This window comes from Hemitrygon akajei, chromosome 8 (genome assembly GCF_048418815.1).
Source record: "Hemitrygon akajei chromosome 8, sHemAka1.3, whole genome shotgun sequence".
In the NCBI taxonomy this organism is placed as follows: domain Eukaryota; kingdom Metazoa; phylum Chordata; class Chondrichthyes; order Myliobatiformes; family Dasyatidae; genus Hemitrygon; species Hemitrygon akajei.
Genome location: NC_133131.1, coordinates 126,793,950 through 126,816,011, shown reverse-complemented (window position 1 = coordinate 126,816,011; position 22,062 = coordinate 126,793,950). Strand labels below are relative to the sequence as shown.

Sequence of the window (22,062 nt, the reverse complement as noted above, 5' to 3'; positions counted from 1 at the left end):
TTTAGATTAGAACGTTAAAGAAATGACAGATGGAGTATAGCAGAGGGAAGGGTGTAGGCTATTTTCTAAATGGGAGCACATTCTGGAATTGGAGATGCTAAGTGATATGGGAATCCTTGAGTAAGATTCCCTAAAGATTAACTTGAAGGTTGAGTTTAGTAGTAAGGAAGGAAAATGCAATTTCAGCATTCATTCCAGGAGAACTAGACTATAAAAGCAAGGATGTAATGCTGAGGCTTTATAAGGCATTGTTCAGATCACATTTTGAGTATTGGAGCAGGTTTGGGCCCCATATCTAAGAAAGAATGTGCTGGCATTGGAGAGGATCCAGAGGATGTTTACAAGAATGATCCTGGAATTGAAAGGTTTAGTATAGGGAGTGTTTGGCTCTGGGGCTGTATTTACTGGTGTCTAGAAGAATGTGGGGATGGGGAGGATTTCATTGAAACCTATTGAAAAGCCAAGTTGAAGTGGACATAGAGAGAGGATGTTTGCAATAGAGGGAGAGTCTACAACCAAAGACACAGTGTTAGAGCAAACATTAGTAATTTTTTTAGCCGGAGGGTGGTGAATATGTGGAATTCATTACCATAGACAGCTGTGGAGGCCAAGTCATTGAGTACATTTAAAGCAGAGATTGATAGGTTCTTAATTAATAAGGGCATCAGATTTATGGGGAGAAGGCAGGAGAATGGTTGTAAGAGGGGCAATAAATCAGCCACGATGGAACAGTAGAACAGGCTCATTGGGCTGAATGGCCTAATTCTGCTCCTATGTCTTATGGTCTTATTGTCTTATATCATTTGGAACAGTGACAGATATGCTATGATTATCCTATTGTTAGGAAATAAAAATCAGCAGGAATTTGATAAGGGCATGTTAAATGATATAATTCCCAAATTAAAATAATAAAGGAAACGTTAAGGTGAGTGCAATTGATTTTTTTTGGACATGGAATTTCAGTTGGTTTACGCTAGGTTCAACATGTTTACAGAAGTATATGTTCTTGAATAAGGGCAAATACATTATCCGCCTCAATAATGCTGAGAAAAGTACTGTTTGCAGTTAAAAAATGAACTACCGCAGCTGCTGAAAATTTAAAATAAAGGCCAACAGTACAGGAAATGCTCAGCAGGAAAGGCAGCATTTACATAGAAAGAAACTGTTGTTTCAGGTAGAAGAGTTCCGATGTAAGGCTGGTAACCTAAAATGTTAGCTACTTCTTTCCACAAATACTAGCTGACTTACATGGCATTTCCACCATTTTCAGTTTTTGTCTGTGCAGCTGCAAATAGGCTTAATTGAGAAGAGAGCAAAATTGTGTTATTTCTCTGCTTCTTAGCAGGCAGGTGAATGGTCTGACGCTTACAGAACAACCAAGTTTTCCCAACTGTGTTTCTTCTGAAGCTATGCTATTTAAGGGGCAAAGTTCAAACTACTTTCATTGTATGCTTCACTGCTTTCTTTATACACTGCTTGCACTTAAGATTTTATGTTTCTTGCATATTTGAGAATTTTCTGTGCAACAATCTAATTTCCAGTGGGAACTTGTGGACAGTTAATGCTTTAGCGGACTGGTGTGGACATGGACCAGGGATCTAATGAATATCATAAACAATCTTGACAACCATGTGGAAAAGGCTCATCAATTAACCTTATCCACGCAGAGTTCCTGGGACCTATGCTTACAGCTGGACTTCCCTGAAGAATGATGAACACATGAGTCTTTTTTAGTGAACCAAAACTAGAGAGTACAATTTTAAGGTGAGAGGGGATGGATTTAAAAGGACCTGAAGGGCAACTTCACACAGGTGGTAGTGTGTATATATAGAATGAATTGTCAGAGAAATTAATTGAGGCACATGTATAAATAACATTTTGTATCAAACATGGGCAAATGGGACTAGCTTAGGTGGGTATGTTGGCCAGTACTGGTGAGTTGAGCTGAAAGGTCTGGTTCTGTGCTGTATATCTCTAGAAGACTTCACTGAGACTGCAGCAATGCTCATTTAGATATATAACTCCCGTGATCTTCAATACAGGCTCACACACATGGCTGGACTGCTTTGCTTGTGAAGTTCAAAGTAAGTCATTCTAAGCTTGCTAGCCTTAGGATCATTCCATGCTGCTGACACTGATCTATGACACATCTCAGGTTGCTGATCAATGTTACATTACAGAGCTCCACCGTGCTCCACATTCAAGGAATGAAGTCAACCTACTTTTTGTCTAGCATGCTGAAACCGGTATAGCTGGCACAGGGAGTTGCCTACAATATAGGCTTCCCAAGGTGCATGTGTATGTGGACCACATTCATTTAGTATAATGCTTTGCAATGACCTCTCCAGCAAATTCCTGCAAGGAATGCTTGGCTATCACCTTCCATAGTCTCCTCATAAGGATAACACGTATCCTGCTGGTAATATTTTCCATCAACCTGTTGGGGTCCCCTTTTTGGAAGCAACTTCCCCAGAAGCACCTGTCACTGTATCACGTGTTTTTGAAAAAAACTGCATTCTTTTGTGTTGGCAGAGCATTACTTGTACTGTACATATTTCCATTTAAGAGCTTGTACCCAAGGTTACAGCAGCAAATGTCAATGCTGGAGACTGAGAGATCTTCAATAGATCAAGACAGTAGCACACTGTACAAGAAACACATCATTTCTTCATACAATAAAAGCCAACAAAAGTCTTCTGGGAATCTTTCAAAGGAAGGTTTCTGGCTTAGTATGAGGATTTTAAAGCAGTTAGCATGCTGAGCAATGCTGTTTCAAAATAAATGAAAAGCAAGGAAGAAATTTCCAAGTCCATGAGCAAGACACTGTGGAGTTTTACATCCTGAAGCACTTTATTGTGTTTGTCTAGATCTCTCACATAACAGCTAATTGTCCGTCTCTGTGCCTATCATCAGGAAATTATGTAACTCAATGCCACAGGCAGAGCACAAGTGTCTTTGATGTGGGCTGGTGCTGTAGGGTCTGAAGCAATCATAGTATAAAGATCACATTACGAGAGAGGCACAAAGTTAGAGAGTAGAGGAGTTTCAGAATACATAACAGTGAAGGTTGGCAATGACTGAAATAGATTGAACAGACTGAGGAAGAGTGAGATATTGCTTACAGATTGATAAGCGACACCTGCTTCTCATTGCTAGTCCTGTAAAATGAATTAATCCTGCTTTTCCCACTTTGGATGATGTCAGAATTAGAATCAGAATCAGGTTTAATATCATTGTCATAAATCGTGAAATTTGTTGTTTTGCAGCACTATATTGCAATACATAATATTAAAACTAGAAATTACATTAAGAAATATATATAAAAATTAAATAGTGTAAAAGAGACCAAAACAAAATGTAGTGAGGTAGGGTATATTGGTTCACTGTCCATTCAGAAATCTGATGTGGAGCTGAACAAGCTATTCCTGGAACATTGAATGTACGTCTTCAGGCTCTTATATCTCTGTTTTGATGGTAGAAATTAGAAGAGGGCATGTCCTGGATGATGGGGGTCCTCAATGATCACAGCCACATTTTTAAAGCATCACCTTTTGAAGGTGTCCTAGATGCTGGGGAGGCTAGTGCCATGATGGAGCTGACTGAGTTTACAACTCTCTGCAGCTTTTTCTGACCCTGTGCAGTGCCCCCAACATACTAGATGGTGCTGCATCCAGTTAAGAGTGCTCTCCACAGTGTGCAATATAAAGTAAATTACTTAATCTAAATCATTCTAGTATTTAAAAATAACCTAATATAATAAGAAGAATGTTAAAAAAAATTTAATTTTTGTGCATAACAACAGAAGTTTGTAATCCTTACCTGGTCAGGCCGATAAGAAATTCCAGATATACAAAGTCTCCAACTCCTAATGAAATTCCTTCTTTGTAGTGCATCAATATGTTTGGCCCAAGGCAGTTCTTCAGAGATGGTGACACCTAGAAACCTGAAACCGCTTAACCTTTCCACCACTGACCACAGGACTGGTTTGTGTACCCTGGACTTCCCCTTCCTGAGTCCACAATCAATTCCTTGGTCTTACTGACACTGAGTGCAAGATTGTTCCGGCAACGCCACTCATCCAGATGATATATCTCGCTCCTGTACAACTTCTCGTCACCATTAGAGATTCTGACAAGAATGGTTGCGTCACTGGCAAATTTATATATAGTGTTTGAGCTGTGCCTAGCCACACAGTTGCAAATGTAGAGAGAGCAGGGTTGTGGGCTGGGCATGCATCCTTGAGATTTACCAGTGTCGATTGTCAGCGAGGAGGAGATGTTATTTCTGATCCGCACTGACAGTGGTCTCCTGATGAGGAAGTCAAAGATCCAGTTGCAGAGGGAGGTACAGAGGCCCAGGTTTTGGAGCTTGTTGATTAGAACTGAGAGTATGATTGCATTGAACCCTGAGCTGTAATGAATAAACAGTAGCCTGATGTAGGGGTATCTATTGTCCAGGTGATGCAAGAAAGCATAGGCAACCAATGAGATTGCATCCACTGTGTACCTAATGTAGTGTCAGATAGATTGCAGCAGGTCCAGGTCCTTGCTTAGGCAGGAATTGATTCTGCCCATTACCAACCTCTCAAAGCATTTCATCACAGTATATACAAGTGCAACTGGATGACAGTCATTCAGGCAACTCACCCTACTCTTCCTGGGTATTGGTATGATTGTCACCCTTTTAAAACAGGTGTGAACCTCCAACTGCATCAGTGAAAGACTGAAGGTGTCCTTGAATACTCCAGCCAGTTAGTCAGTACCTGGCCAGGTTCAAAGTCAGGGCCTGAAACCTTGCAAGGGTTCACCCTCTTGAAAGATGTTCTGACGTTGGCCTCCTAGACAGAGCTCACAGATGCCAAAGGGATTCACACAGGTGTAGTTTTATGCTCTTTCAAACTGTGCATAAAAGGCATTGAGCTCACCTGGGAGTGAAGCATCATGGTCATTCATGATATTAGGCTTCACTATACAGGGAGTAATGGTCTGCAACCCCTGCTAGAGCTGGCGTACATCCGATTCATTTTCAGCTTCAATGTAATGAATGCAATCCAAAGGTCTGGGTGGATTACCTGTTCAAATGTGCAATAGCAAGTAAATTTACTCATCTTACTACATTCTGGTATTTAAAAAAATATCTAACATCAATAAGAATAATAACAGTACAAAACAGGTTAATTCCTGTGCACTAACAGCAGAAGTTTGTAATCCTTACCCAGTCAAGCCTAGATGAAATTCTAGATCAAGAAAATATAATTGGCTCTTCTTCCCTGAATTGGTTTGGAAAGTCAGTCAGTTTAAGGATGATGAATGCTGCTCAATAAATGTTGGCTTTTTATATATTTTCACTATTTCTTGTCAATAATATCAGCAAATTGCCATTTCTAAGGGATGTACAGACACAGAAATAAATAAATAATTTCAGAAGCAGGAAGTGCTGGAAACAATGTGCAGTTCAGGCAGCATCTATGGTAAGAGAAAGAGAATTAGGAGTTTATGGTTAAAGGCCCTTTATTGGAACTAACATTAGAGGCTAGCTGTAGTACTTATATCACTGGCACTAGAATACATTTATCTAATAGTTTTGCCTGAGATTTCCTTCTGCATTGTTCTAGCAAAAGTATAAATGAACTTTCTCAAAAAATCATGCTGCAAGGAAACAGGTCATATAACAACCTCCTCTCTCCAAAGTCCACCAACCACCAAGATACCATTTACAGTAACACTACATTAATTCCATTTTAAAATGGCATTAAATACCATCATCCCCTCAAAACTAACTAATAAGCTTCAAGATCGTGGCCTCAGTACCTCCCTGTGCAATTGGATACTCCCTTTCCTCACCTGCTGACCCAATCAGTTTGGATTGGCAACATCTCCTCCACAATCTCCATCAGCACAGGTACACCACAAGGCTGTGTGCTTAACCCCCTGCTCTACTCACTTTACACTTATGCACAGATTCAATGCCTTATTCAAATGTGCTGATGACACCACTGTTGTAGGCTGAATCAAAGATGGTGATGAATCAGCATATAGGAGGAAGATTGAAAATCTGGCTGAGTGGTGCCACAACAACAGCCTCTTACTCAATGTCAGCAAAGCCAAGGAGCTGATTATTGACTTCCGGATAAGGAAACCAGAGGTCTATGAACCAATCTTCATCAGAGGATCAAAGGCGGAGATGGTCAGGAACTTTAAATTCTTCAATGTTATCATTTTGGAGGACCTGTCTTGGGACCAGCACATAACTACATTTACAAAGAAAACATGCCTATACTTCCACAGGAATTTGCAAAGATTCAGTATGGCATCTAAAACTTTGACAAACTTCTAGAGATGTGTGGTGGACAGTATATTGACTGCCTGCCTCACAGCCTGATAATGGAAACACCAAATGCCCTTGAATGGAAAATCCTCCAAAAAGTAGTGGATAAAGCCCTCTCCATCACTGAGCACATCTACATGGAGCATTGTCACAGGAAAGCAGCATCCATCATCAGCAACCCCATCACCTAGGTCATTCTCTCTTCTCACTGCTGCCATCAGGAAGAAGGTACTGGAGCCTCGGGACTCACACCAACAGGTTCAGGAACAGTTACTTCACTTGCCCCATCAGTGAAATGTTCCCACAAACTGTGGACTCACTTTTAAGGACTCTTCATCTCATGTTCACGATATTTATTGCTTATTTATTTTTATTTCTATTTATACTTGCAGTTTGTTGTCCTTTGAGCATTGGTTGAATGCCCTAGTTGGTGTGGACTTCCATTGATTCTATTATGGTCATTCTGATTCTATTCTGTTTTGGATTTATGGAGTATGTCTGCAAGAAAATAAATCTCAGGGTTGTATATGGTTATATATATGTACTTTGGTAATAAATTTACTTTGAACTTTGATTATGTCAGTATGCAATCAGTTAATTTCTGGGGTATTTTGATTATTAATTGAAATCCAGTGCAGAATTGGCTCTTTAGGCCTCTTCAAGCTGTGCTGTACTGCCTGATTTAACCCTTGCCTAATCAAGAAACAGTTTACAATAACCAATTAATCTACTAACCGATACTCTTTTTGGACCGTAGAAGGAAACTAGAGCACCTAGCAAAAACCCACGCATTCCATGGGGAGGACATACAGATTCCTTACTGATGTCATTGGAATTGAACTCTGAACTGCAACACCCTGAATTGTAATAGTCACGCTAAATGTTATGCTACCATGGCAGATTAACATAATGAAAGTATTTTAGCTTTTTAGCCAAAGTACCTACCAAATAGAAACCATAAAATAGAGAAGAGAATCTGTTGTTGCATTATAAAATCACTAATAATTTATCATTAATCAAATTGCTTTCTTCATAGATTCGATGAATTTAACCTTGATACTTCATCAACATGTACTTCTAACTACGTGGCAGTCTACAATGGTCCAAGCACTTTTGCACCACTTTTAGGCCAATTCTGTGACTCAGAAAATCCTCCTATTCTAAGGAGCACCAACAACTCCATATTCCTTGTGTTCAAAACAAATGGCATTCATACTTATGGAGGATGGAGAGCTTCATATACTGAGACATTAGGTAAGTGGCAAATAAATATAAGAATAGGCTAAATAATAATTTATTTCCTTTTTTCTTGATTTCTGACCTTCAGAATGTTATCAGAGATTCATAGGTTCACTTTATTATCGTAGCATGTATGCAGAATACAACTCTGAGATTTATCTTCTCCAGATAGCAATAAAATGCAGAAACCATGGAAGTAATTGAACGAAAGACATCAACCTCCCCACATGAGAAAGAAAAACTTGCTCACCCCAACAACCCCCCCCCCACCCCCAAACCCTTCCTCACAGAAAAACTAACATGGATCACTCATGTGGAGAAACAACAAAAGGAACATCAGATCTCAAACCTCCAGCCCACCAATCAGCAACAAGAAAGAAAGGGCAAGAACACACAAAAAAACATAGAAGAGGCCAATATGAACTACAATTAGTTTGAGCTACAGTCCAATCCATAATTCTCAGAATTACGCTAACATCTCCAAGAGCTTTGGGACCCAGCAGCCCCTCCAAGTGCAGCGACTCAAATCAGTGTCCCCTCCAAGGACAGGGACTTGAATTAGTGTCTCTCTGAGGGTAGCAACACAAACTTAGCAGCCTCTCTAAGAACCACTCACATGACTCTGCATTTGCTCGATATTTCAAATCTTCCTCCATACTATAATCAGTGAGAAATGTAGCTCTTCATGGCACCTTGTCTCGTCTCTGAGCTCCTCCTTGTGATAGCTGACACTTGCAATTCTCTCCTGGAGTTTTGTCGTAGACAGTAGGGTGCTAGCTCACTCAATCAAACTACAGACTGAGTCACAGGCTCCAAGTTTCAAAAACAGAATTGATAAAAATAATAAGTAGGAAATGTAGAGAAAGTGAAATAATTGACTATCTGGAAGAGGTCATCCAAGGAATCATTGTTTGCTAGTGCCATCTTGACCGGAAATACCTTATTAAATAATAAGGTATATCAGTTTTGAACTAGGTGCATGAAGTTTGTAGAAGATGAGATGCAACATTGGAAATCTGAAATGTTTTGGGAATATGACTGGCTCTGTTGTAGAGCTGCAGATTAATATTAAAGTTTAATGCCTATCATGGAGATGAATTTCTATGTAAAATTGCTGGCAGATTATTGAGGTCACATAAGTTATAACAGCTGCTGCTTCTATATTATGTTGGAAAGGGAACATCCATACACAGTGTGCTTAATCCCAGGAAGCTACTTTCTCTGATTAGTATATCAATAGGTCCATTATTGTACCCAGTTTCTGGAAATAAGAATTTGACTGAAAAAAAAATAAAGAAAATACTGATGAACTGAGCACAGTACTCCAAGTGGGTCTGAATATTCCTTGGAATTAATCTGCGCTTTTAAACTCATGTATCTTTTCAGCTTGAGGTAGCTTTTTGGTAGTTGGTTGAATTTGTACCAAACAAAATGGATTTTTCAGTCAAAATAACAATACTGTTAGTCTAATTCCTCACAAGATTTCCCCAGAGCCACTACGAATAATAGCAGCTGCACAAGATCAGATCTCAACACTTTTTAGCACGTGATTGATTTGCCATTTCTAAAGAAAACAGACAGTTAAAACTCACAGTTCTTGTTACTTGAAAGCAAAGCATGAAATTGTGATAAGTTTGTTTGTGCTTTGAGGTTTAAATGGTCAGTAAAGTTTACAGAAACTTTATAGGGTACAAAATTTCCTTGTGATTTGAAAAGTACAGAATCTGGCAAAGTGATTTCTTTGGCATCAAAGCTCTGTGCACAATATAATCCTGGCTTTACCTTAATGTACTAAATACACTAAATAAATAGATTGGAAGTCCTTCCAACATTTCAGATCTTACAGAGAATATCTTAACTAGCTAAATACAATAATAATATGTTCTTTAAAAAGCTCGGAGATTGTAAAGTCACATGCTGTGTGAAGCTTATTAAAACATTCCCACTAATATCTTTGGGACACTCCATCCTTCAATATTAATTATCAGGCTTCTAAACCTGGGCCTCTGTACCTCCATATGCAACTGGATCCTCAACTTCATTATTGGGAGACCACAGTCAGTATGGATTGCTAATAAAATCTCCTCCTCGTTGACAATCAACACAAGTGCACCAAAAGGATATGTGCTTAGCCCGCTGCTCTGTTCTCCCAACATTCATTACACTGTGGCCAGGCACAGTACAAGCACCATCTATAAACTTATAAAATAACAACACTGTTGTTAGTGAAATCTCATATGGCAAAGAGAAAGCATACGAGAGTGAGACAGATAATCTGGTTGAATGATTTAACAATAAACCCACACTCAATGTCAGCATACCAAGGAATTGATTGTGATCTTCAGGAAGGTAAAGTCAGTGTTGTGTTTTTGAGTAATATTGCAAGTATATTGTTTCATGAAGCATTGTTTATTTGTTTAAATAATTTATTGTCAGTTACAGTACCGTGCGAAAGTCTTTGGCACATACTGTATCTATAGCTAAGGTGCCTACGACTTTTATACAGTATTGTATTTGTCAACGTGAAGCAGAGAGCGAGTTTGTAAATCTGGCAGGAGGAAAAGATATGGCAGATGGTGAGGATGGAGTACTGTGGGAGGAGTGTGGCAGAGAAGGAGTGCCAGGGGTAAGCAGTGGCGGGAGTGCAAACACGCTCAGCCCTGAGACACCATGCAAGGTTATTAGATATCAAACAACTGGTTTATGGATCATTACAGAATGTCTCCCTGGTGTTTACCGCTCTATCCCCTCTTCCTTCCCCATTTTCCAAACATGATATCCCTTTCCCTGTCCCCTTCCCATTGTAAGTCCACAATAGAACCCATATTAGAATCAGGTTTAATATCACTCATGTCATGAAATTTGTTTATTTTTAAGGCAGTACTACAGTGAAATACATAAAATCACTACAGCACTGTGCAAAAGTCATAGGCACCCTGGCAAAATCGAAAAGGGTGAATACAGGACTGAAGTATTACGTTTGATGACCTTGTAGCATAGTTGCAGATTGGCATGTATAATGTTGTAGGTATCACTGAATCATGGCTCAAAGAAGATTTTAGCTGGGAGCTTAATGTCCAAAGATACACATTGCATCAAAAGGATAGACAGGAAGGCAGAGAGGGCTGTGTTGGTCTGTTGGTAAAAAAAAAATGAAATCAAATCATTAGAAAGAGGTGACATAGGGTCAGAAAGTGATGAGTAATTGTGGATAGAGCTAAGGAACTGCAATGGTAAAAAGATCTTGATGGGAGTTGTATACCGACACCAAACAGTAGGAAGGATGTGGTACAAATTACGATGGGAGACAGGAAATTCATGTCAAAAGGGGAGGTTATAATAGTCATGGGGGATTTCAATATGCAGGTAGATTGGAAGAATCAGGTTGGTACTGGATTCCAGGAGGGGGGAGTTTATAGAGTGCATATAAGATGGCCTTTTAGAGCAGCTCGTGGTTGAGCTTACTTGGGGATCTGGCTTAGGTATTGTGCAATGAACAGGAATTGATTAGACACCTTAAGGTAATAGAATCCTTAGGGGCAAGTGATCATAATATGATTGAATTCAACCTGAAATTTAAGAAGGAGAAGCTAAATTCAGATGTATCAATATTACTCTGGAGTAAAGGAGATTACAGAGGCATGAGAGAGGAGTTGGCCAAAATTGATTGGAAAAGGACATTCACAGGGATGATGGCAGAGCAGCAATGGCTGGAATTTCAGCAATTCAGAAGGCACAGGATATATACATGCCAAAGAGGAATACGTATTCTAAAGGCAAGAAGACACAACCATGGCTAACAAGATAAGTCAAAGCCAACATAAAAGCCAAAGAGAGGGCATATAATAGTGCAAAAAGTATTGGGAAGTTAGAGGATTGGAAAGCTTTTTAAAAACCAACAGAAGGCAACTAAAATATTCATTAATAGGGTAAAATTAGAATACAAGAGTAAGCTAGCAAACAGTATTAAAGAGGATACTAGAAGTTTCTTCAGATACATAAAGTGTAAAAGAGAGGCAGGAGTGGATAAGGACCGCTGGAAAACAATGCTGGAGCGGTAGTAATGGAGGACAAGGGAAAGACGGATGAACTGAATGTATATTTTGCATTAGTCTTCACTATGGAAGACACAAGCAGTATAGTGCAAGTTCCCGTTGTCAGTGGTCATGAAGCGTGTGAAGTTAGCATTATTAGAGAAAATGTTCTTGAGCAACTGAAAAGTCTGATGGTAAATAAGTCACCTGGACCAGATGGTATACATGCCAGAGTTCTGAAGGAGGTGGCTGAAGAGATTGTGGAGGCATTAGTAATGATCTTTCAAGAATCACTGGACAAATATTGTTGAAATAACAAGATGTGCATTTGGCTTTTCAGGTGGCCTTTGACAAAGTGCCACACATGAGGCTGCTTAACAAGCTACAAGTCCATGGTATTACAGGAAAGATTCTAGCATGAGTAAAGCTTTAGAAAGCAGAGTGGGAATAAAGGGAGCCTTTACTGGTTGGCTGTGATGAATAGTGGTGTTCCACAGGGGTCTGTGTTGGGACCAATACTTTTAATGTTATATGTCAATGATTTGGATGATGGAATTTATGGCTTTGTCGCAAAGTTTGTAGATGATATGAAGACAGGTGAAAGGGCAGGCAGTTTTGAGGAAGTAGAAAAGCTACACAAGGACTTGGATTAGGAGAATGCAAAGAAATGGCAGATGGAATACAGTGTCAGTTAATGCATGGCCATGCATGTTGTTAGAAGAAATGAAAGGGTTGACTAATTTCTAAATGGAGAGAAAGTACAAAATACTGAGGTGCAAAGTCCTTGAGTAGGATTCCCTGATGTTAATTTGCAGGTTGAGTCTGTGGCGAGGAAGGCAAATGCAATGTTAGCATTCATTTTAAGAAGAATAGAATATAAAAGTAAGGATGTAATGTTGAGACTTCATTAAGCACTAATGAGGCCTCACTTAGAGTATTGTGAGCAGTTTTGGGCCCATAACCTTAGAAATAATGTGCTCAAACTGGAGAGGATTCAAAAGAGGTTCAGAAAAATGATTTCAGGATGGAATGGCTTGTCATATGAAGAACATTTGATGGCTCTGGGCTTGTATTCGCTGGAATTTAGAAGAATTTGGGGTGCCTCATTGAAACATACCAAATGGTGAAAGGCCTTGATAGAGTGGATGTGGAGACATTTTCTATGGTAGGAGAGTGTAAGACCAGAGGACGTAACCTCAGAATGGAAGGATGTCTTTTTAGAGCGGAGGTGAAGAGGAATTTCTTTAGCCAGAGTGTGGTGAATCTGTGGAATTCATTGCCATAGGCAGCTGTGGAGACCAAGTCTTTATAATTTTTTAAAGTAGAGGTTAATAGATTCTTGATTGGTCTGTGCATGAAGAGATACAGGGAGAAGGTAGGAGGTTGGGGCTGAGAGGAAAATTGGATCAGGCATGATGAAATGGCACAGCAGACATGGTGGGCCAAATGGCCTAATTCTGCTCCTAAATCTTATGGTTTTATGATCTTATAAATAGAACAGATATTGTCAAATGTGTTCAGGAAAGTTTCCTTCATCAGTACGTAGAAGTCCCAATGAGAGAGTGTGTGTCACTGGATCTTCTATTAGGTAATGACAGAGGGCTGGTGACAGAGGTTTGTGTAGGGGATCACTTTACATCTGGTGACCACAATGTCATTAGCTTCAAAGTGAATATGCAAAAAGTCGGGTCCGTGGACTAGATTCTGAATTGGAGAAAGGCCAATTTCTCCTGGGCTCCCGTCTTTCTATTGCAATTACAAAGCATAACAGTGGAGATGAGGAGGTTTTAAATGAACCTGAGACGACTACTTACCTGTGGAAGCACAGCAACAAACAGTCGAGGAAAAAGAAACAGCGCAGCATGTGTTTCTTTTGAAAAGAAAACATGGTCGAGCTGAAAAACAAGGCAGAAAACAGACAAATTAATGGGTTCATAGACAGTGAATACCAGCTGATTATAATCATAAATAAAAAAAATAGAGATGGCTATATCAGTACAATAGACAGATTCTAATGGACAAGAGATAACTGGATATTGCATACTGAGTCGATTGAACAGAACTTTAAAGCAAATGGAATAGCCAATGAGAAACAAGAACCAGTTTTACTGAGTGCATTGGATTTCAAGGCATACAGTTTGCGTAGAAGTTTGACTGATCCAACCAAACCAGTCAAAATAGCTTTGCTGATATCATGAAAGTAATGGAGGAACATTCAGAACCAAAATGATTGTTGATTGCAGAATGCTTTAAGTTTCATAAGCGGAATCAAAAGGAAGGGGAGTCCATTTCAGTGTATGTGGGTGAATTGAAGTACTTGTCCGAGTATTGTCATTTCAGTGATGGGCTTAATAATGCACTGAGAGATAGTTTAGTTTGTGGAATTTTGCAAGAAAGAATTCAAAAATATATTGTAACTGAAGCATGACTCACATTTAAAAGAACAGTTGAAATAGCTGTATCAATGGAAACAGCAGACAGAGACTCAATTGAGTTGCAGTCTGGAATGAAAGTGAACGTGAACAAAAGTGCAACATCTGAACCAAAACAGGCCTGGCTGAACAAACTGTTACCGTTGTGCTGGATTAAATACCCCCGACCATTGCAGGTTTGAATGTGAAACTTGCAGAAAATGCAACAAAATAGGACACATATGGGTAGCATGTAGGACAGACAAAAATAAATGGACGGCGCAGGGAAGATATAAAAGTAAAGGGTCAAGTTGCAGTTTCAAAGTGAGCACTAATCTGCATGCTGCTAATCAAAAATCTGATAATGATGAGTGTGAAACAGCCCTGAGTAGCTTTGAGATGTATAATGTGAAAACTAACAATAGACAAGCAATATGGCTTACACCAGGAGTGAATGGCAAATTAATTGAAATAGAATAGGACACTGGCTCAGCCATTTCAGTCATTCCACAAAATGAGTTTGATGGCATTTCAGAGATTCTGAACTGAAGCCTGTGGATATCCAACTAAGAACTTATACTAAAGAAAAGATAACTGCTGTGGGAATAACAGTTGTAACAGCGAAATACAACAACCAACAAGCCACATTGGGCTTGTATGTGGTAAGGACAGGAGGACCAGCATTCTGGGTGCGTGAGGGCTGAGACAACTACAACTTGATCGGAGATCCATTCACCATTTGCATGCCACATCACCTGCAAAAGAGTCAACTGGAAGTGAATTAAAAAATATACTGGATGATGCCACAGCAGTGTCCAGAGAAAGCACTGGAAAACTCAAATATAGAGGGTAAAATTGTGTTAAATGAAAATGCCACACCCAAGTTTTAGAAAGCCCTTCCGATTCCTTATACCATCCTTGAACTAGATTGCAGGGAAGCAGAAGGAGTTCTTTCCAAGGTTAAATGGAGCCCATGGGCTACCCCAGTCATCCTAAGTAACCAAGAATGGGTCTATGGTGATATTTTAAAATCTTTTTATTAATTATTATTGAAGATTAACAGAAAAGATACATTGAGTAAATATGTCATTATATACAATAAAGAATTAAATTAGCAAATAACTGACTAACAAAGCTAAGCAATATATCAATAATAATATGAAAAAATAAAGTGTTGAGTATTTTTTGAAAGGAAAAGGGGGGAAAAAAAGCCCCTACTAACTTAAAAAGCCCCGACTGAGAAAAAAACAAAGAAAACCCATTGGGAGCACATCCCCGGAGCTATACATCATACAAACTTCCATAGAAAAAAAAACCAATCCGCCAACTCAAATCCATATTAATTAACTCAAATCACATGATAGTAGCAGGCGAATGAACCCCATCTTTTCTCAAAATCACATAGAGGATCAAAAGTTTGACTTCTGATTTTCTCCAAACTAAGGCATAACATCACCTGAGAGAACCATTGTATCAAAGTAGGAGCATAAGTATCTTTCCATTTCAACAAAATAGCCCTTCTGGCCAATAATGTAACAAATGCAATTACATGTTGGTCTGATGGAGAAATACCATGAATATATTGAGGGACCATACCAAATAAAACTGTCAATTTGTTAGGCTGTAAATTAATATTTAAAACTTTAGAAATTGTAGAGAAAATAGACTTCCAAAAATGTTTAAGTACGGAACACGACCAAAACATGTGTCAATGTAGCTGTCTTGGTTTTACATCTGTCACACTAACTATCAACATTAGAAAACATTTTAGACAGTCTCTCCTTTGTTAAATAGTAACAATGTACAATTTTAAATTGAATTGAAGAGTGATTGGCACAGATCGAAGAAGAGTTAACCAACTTCAAAATCCGCAACCAATCTTCTGTTATCAGGGTCAAGTTAAGCTCTCTCTCCCAATCTTGCTTAATCTTATGTGAAGGATAATTGTGCTGTTGTAATAATAAATTATAAATTTTCCCAATAAAACCCTTTACTAAAGGATTCATTTTTAAAATAATATCTAACAGGTCAGAATCTTGTATATATGGAAAATTACTTAAGTTTTTTTTGTAAGAAGTGTCTGACCTGAAGATACTGCAGGAAATGTGAATATGAGAGAGTGTATGTAGTTACTAATTTCTCAAAAGACATCAATCGGCCATCCTGGAACAGATCCATGAAGGAATAAACCCCTTTCTTCCTCCAAAAAAGAAAAGTAGGATCACTTAATGAAGGTTTAAATAAATAATTTCAATAAATTAAACTAAAAAGTTTAAGTATTTTAAAATTTAAAAAGTTACGAAACTGGAACCAAATTCATAATGACTGTTTAATCACAGGATATGAATTTAAATGAGTAATTTTGGCCAGTTGTACAGGTAAAGAAGCTCCTAATAATGAGGTTAAGTGAAACTGTTTCAAAGCATTCATTTGCAAATCAGCCCAGGGCAGTTCTTCATCTCTATCAGCCCAATATAACCAAAAACACATACCGTATATTGGCAACCCAATAATACATTCTTAAATTAGGCAAAGCAAGACCTCCATCTTTTTTAATTTTTGTAAATAATATTTACCAATTCTTGGTCTTTTATTATTCCAAACAAAAGATAAAATAATAGTCAACCTGATTGAAAAACTTCTTAGTTAAAAAATAGGGATATTTTGAAATACATATAAAAATTTTGGTAAAATTATCATTTTAACAGCATGAATTCGACTGACTAATGAAAGTGTAAGTGGATTCCATCTACAAAATAATTGCTTCATAAAATCCACTGAAAGAACCAAATTAGCTTCATAAAGCTCCTTATAATTTTTAGTAATAATAATACCTAAATATTTAAAATGAGTCCGTAACTTTACAAGGAATGTCATCATATATAGAAGCAGAATCATTTAGGGGAAATAATTCACTTTCATGAAGGTTTAGTTTATATCCCGAAAACTTTCCAAAATTGTTTAATAGTTTCAATAAACTAGGAATGGATTCTTCAGGATTCGAAATATAAACTAAGAGATCGTCAGCATAAAGAGAGATCTTATGAACAGTCCCATTTATGAAAATTCCATGAATATCTTTAGCTTCACGAAGTTCAATAGCTAAGGGTTCCAGCACCAAATTAAATAACAAAGGACTTATTGGACATCCTTGTCTTGTACCCCGTGAAAGTAAAAAAAAAATCTGCAATTGTTAGTCATAGCAGTAGCAATAGGGCTTTTATATATCATTCTAATCCACTTATTAAAATTAATACCAAAACCGAATTTCTCTAAAAGACTAAATAAATATTTCCATTCAACTCTGTCAAATGCCTTTTCAGCATCAAGAGAGAGAACACATTGGGGAGTCTTAGAAAAGGATGAATATATAACATTTAATAGTCTCTGAACATTAGAGAAAGATTAATGGCCCTTTACAAAACCTGTTTGGCCTTGAGAGAATTTTAGTTAGAACATTCTCCAGCCATTTAGCTATTATTGTTGAGAGAATTTTAGCATACACATTTAATAAAGAAATAGGTCTATATGAAGCACAGTCAGTAGAGTCTTTATCTTTCTTAAGAATTAAAAAAATAGAAGCTTCATAAAACGTGGGAGGTAACTATCAAAAAAGAATCTTTAAGCGTTTCCAACATATATGGAAAGAGCAATTTATTCAATTTTTTAAAATAAAATCCTACAGAATAACCATCCAGTCCAGGAGCTTTACCAGATTGCATTGAAAAAATAGCTTTCTGAATTTCGCTTTCAATAATAGGAGCATCAAGAGTTTGTTGATCTTCAACAGAAATTCGAGAAAAATTGATCTTTTGATCTACCAGTCATCCCAGGAACCAAGAATGGGTTTATGGTGATATTGAGGTCAAAAGTAGATCAATTCCCTCTGCCCAGGATAGAGGATATCTTTGCAAACCTTTCTGGAGAGAAATACATCAGCAAAGTGGACTACCTACAGATGGAGATGGAAGAAGCGTACAAAGTGTTTCTCACCATAAACACACATAAAGGGCTTTACCACTATCATAGGCTTATTTTTGAGGTAGCATCTGCACCTACACTCTTGGTAGAAGGCTATAGACCAAGTGCTGCAAGGCACTGTGGATGACATCACTATTACCAGTATGGATGACGAGGAACATTTTGAAAATCTCAAGACAGTGGTAAAAGGATTAGAAGATTATCGGCTCAAAGCACAGTGTAACAAGTGTGAATTCTTTTAAACCTAGCATCACTTACTGTGGTCACACCACCAATGCACAAGGATTACACAAGTGCACTGGGAAAATTCAAGCAGATGCCCCAAGACCAAAGGACTTGTCAGAGTTTCTGTCCTTTACAATAACAAATTTCTGCCAAACCTGGCTACTATGCTGCACCCCTTGAACTCATTACTACAGATTACTGACTGTCCATTTCCCCTCCATCAATGTTGCCTGACCTGCTGAGTTGCTCAAGGAAATCATTGAGGTACTATTTCATGGGCAGTAGTGGCCATTTTCCTTTTCATTAATCTGCCCACTTATTGAACAGTAATAGATTATTTTAATCAGAAAAGCTCATTACATCTTCACGCAAGGAATGCTTCTGACATCAGAGGCAGGAATTCTTTCCAATATACATTTTTGTTTCTTCAGAACAATTAAGTCCATGTGTAATAGTGTCATCATTATTTAAAACAAAATTTGGCCCTACAGGTCTCCTTGTCTGTGCCAACCATCTCACAGCCGACTGTTCAGAAAGAATAATTTCACTTTGAGCACAAGCAAAAACAAAAATTGAGCAGGAAGGAATTATGGGGCAGTAGACACAATAATCAGCACAACATCAATAATATTCAATACAGAATTGATGTGAAAATTATTCTGACACTTCACCCATCAGTTAAATCAGCAAAATTACATCACTGCATTTACTCTCCAATGTTGCAAATTACACAGGTATACCCTGTTCACAAAAGAAGCAGAACCCAATCTGACTAATCACCACCCACAGTCTGCCCTCAATCACCAACATAGTGACAGAAGCTGTCATTGACTGCACCATCATGATCCACTTACCAATATCCTACTCAGCTAGGCCCAGTTTGGGTTTTGCTGGGACAACTCCTGCCCTTGCCACAGTTTAGATACAAACATGGACCAAAGAACTGAATTCCAGAGGCTTGTTGAGAATGACTACTCTTCACTTCCAAGTTAATATTTGACTGAGTGTGGAAACAAAGTATCTGAGCAAAAATGAAGTCAGTAGGCATTAAAGAGAAAAAAATTCTGTGGTCAGTGTCAAGCGTCAAATGTCATGCAAAGACAGATCATGTTTCAGAATCAGATTTGGGTTTATTATCACTTACATAAAATTTGTAGTTTTGTGGCAGCTGTACAGTGCAATACATAAAAAGTACGGTAAGTTATAAAAATAGATAAAAATGCCATGTGTTCTTCATGTTACCACTTGGGTATCCTCTCAGTACTCTAGCTTCTCACATCACAAAATGATGTTTGGGTTGGTAGATCGATTGGCCATTGTAATTTGCACTTCATATCTCAGTGAGCAGTAGAATCTGGAAGTGCTGATGAGAATTGTGGGGAGAATTTTGAAAGTTTGATTAATTTGTGATTATTGAAAATGGAGGTTGATGGCATGGCTCGACAGTCCTGTTTTCATGTTGTATCTCTTAAAGACTCTATAAGGAATGTGGAACAATATTCTTAATTTTCCTGGACTGAGTGGAGCTTTAACAACACTTGAGAAGCTTTTATTGTTCAGTACTAAGCAGCACATTGCACCCTAAGTATTAATTTTGTCTATCACAAGTGTACTGCTGCAGTACATATCCACAAAGGACACTGCAGCTGCTCTGACAGCAATTACCAAATCCATGGTCTCAGCCATCAAGACAAGGGTAGCAGGTAAATGGTAACATCAGTATTTCTAGGTTCACCCTCTAAGTTACATATCACTTGTCTTGAAAATATATCATTAGTGTCACTCTATGGATGAAGAAATGGGAAGTAAAATAACCTAAAGTCAACCTAATGGCTAGCAGGTCCAAATGACTTCCTTCTAGGCAGTAAGTCACTATGATTCTATCCTATCATCAATGACATTATGTCATGGCCGGGATCAACCATGGATGTTGCATCCCAGCTGTCTATGTGATATGCAAGCCAGGGCAGAAAGATATGGAGGGCAAGTGTTGCCCATGCAGCAGGCTCCCCCTCTCCACACAGCTGGCGATTCCAAAAGAATGTCAAAGACCAAATACAAACAAGGGAATATCTGCAGATGCTGGAAATCTCAGCAACACACAAAGTGTTGAAGGAACTCGGCAGGCCTGTCAGCATCGATGAGAAAGATGTTACAAGCCAAAACCCTTTGGCAAAACGGGAAAAGAAGCTCGGGAGTAGATTTAAAAGGTGGGGGGGGGAGGGGGGAGGGAGAGAGAAACACAAGGTGACAGGTGAAACCTGGAGGGGGAAGGATGAAGTAAAGAGCTGGGAAGTTGACTGGTGAAAGAGACAGAAGAAAAAAGGGGAGGAGCAACACAGAGAGGCAATGGGTGGGCAAAGAGATATTGTGCAAGAGGGAAATGGGGATGGGAAATATTGAAGGAGGGAGGTGGCAGCATTACTGGAAGTTTGAGAAATCAATGTTCATGCCATCAGGTTGGATGCTACCCAAATGGAATATAAGGTGTTAAACATTACATATATTCACAATTTTTACTAAGAGTTTATTAACTTTGTGTTACTAGATTAGCTTGTGCAATTTGTGGGTTCACAGAACAAAGAACTCTCTCTGGCACTTATGAGAGAAATTTTATCTGTGATATTCTGTGGTGCCTTATTTATTTTCAGCAGAGACTTCTGTGATTAGACACCTGCAGTACATTATTTGATAAGAGCACAAAAATAAAACTGATTCTTACTTTGAGAAACATAAATATTTATATTTAACAGGAATCACGCTTTGTTTGCAATTATTCCAGGAACTGAAATCTAGTATCAATCAAACACTGGGTATAACAATTCAATGTTGATTGAGGCAGCATTACAAATTTCTGGCCTTGGTGTCTGTGTCCTTACGTATGCGCGAAACATTTTGGCAATGAAATTGGCTTTGAAAGATGTCCAACACAAGATCAATGTTATGCTGGAGCTACGGCATAGATGTGAAGGCATTTGACTTTGATCCACACTACAGCTGTACAACAAACCAAGTCACATGACTTGAGTGAAATCACATCATTTATGAAATGGAATTGTGCATGATGCTAGAATTGGTAGATCACTGGGAAAAGAACAAGATATCTTTTCCAATGACATATAGTGCCTATAATAAGTATAAAGTATTCACTCTTCTCCACCCCCCCCACCCCCCCGCCCTGGAAGTTTTCACGTTTTGTTGTTTTACACCACTGAATCGCAGTGGATTTAATATTGCTTTTTTGACACCGATCAACAGAAAGATTACTTGGTGTCACAGTGAAAACAGATCTCTACAAAGTGGCCTAACGTAATTACAAATATAAAACACAAAATAATTGATTGCAGAAATATTCACCCCCTTTAATATGACACACCAAATCATTACTGGTGCAGCCAGTTGGTTTTAGAAGTCACATAAGTAGCTAAATGGAGATCACCATGTACAGTTGATGTGTTTAACTGATTGTAGTAAAAATACACCAGTATCTGGAAGGTCCAACTGCTGGTGAGACAGTATACTGTACTGGCAAAATCTACTCCATGAAGACAAATGATCACTCCAAGCAACTCTGCAAAAAGGTTATTGAAAAGCACAAATTAGGAGATGGATATAAAAAAATGTTTCTGTCACTGAATATTCCTTAGAGTATAGTTAAGTCAATCATCAAGAAATGGAAAGAATATGGCACAGCTGTAAATCTGCCTAGAGCAGGCCATCCTCAAAAACTGAGTGACTGTGCAGGAAGGGGACTAGTGAGGGAGGCCAGCAAGAGACCTATGACAATTCTGGAGCAGTAACAAGCTTCAGTGGCTGAGGTAAAAGAGACTGCACATACAACAACT

The 22,062-nt window shown here is 38.4% G+C and overlaps 1 protein-coding gene across 1 annotated transcript in view; it reads left to right on the top strand.

The window, feature by feature from the left end:
• Positions 1 to 22,062, top strand: part of cubn (cubilin (intrinsic factor-cobalamin receptor)) — a 355,208-nt gene that overhangs the window by 270,050 nt on the left and 63,096 nt on the right. The window contains exon 58 of the mRNA XM_073055305.1: positions 7,364 to 7,581. Within this exon, the coding sequence (XP_072911406.1) occupies positions 7,364 to 7,581 (218 nt within the window). The remainder of the gene's footprint in view (positions 1 to 7,363; positions 7,582 to 22,062) is intronic.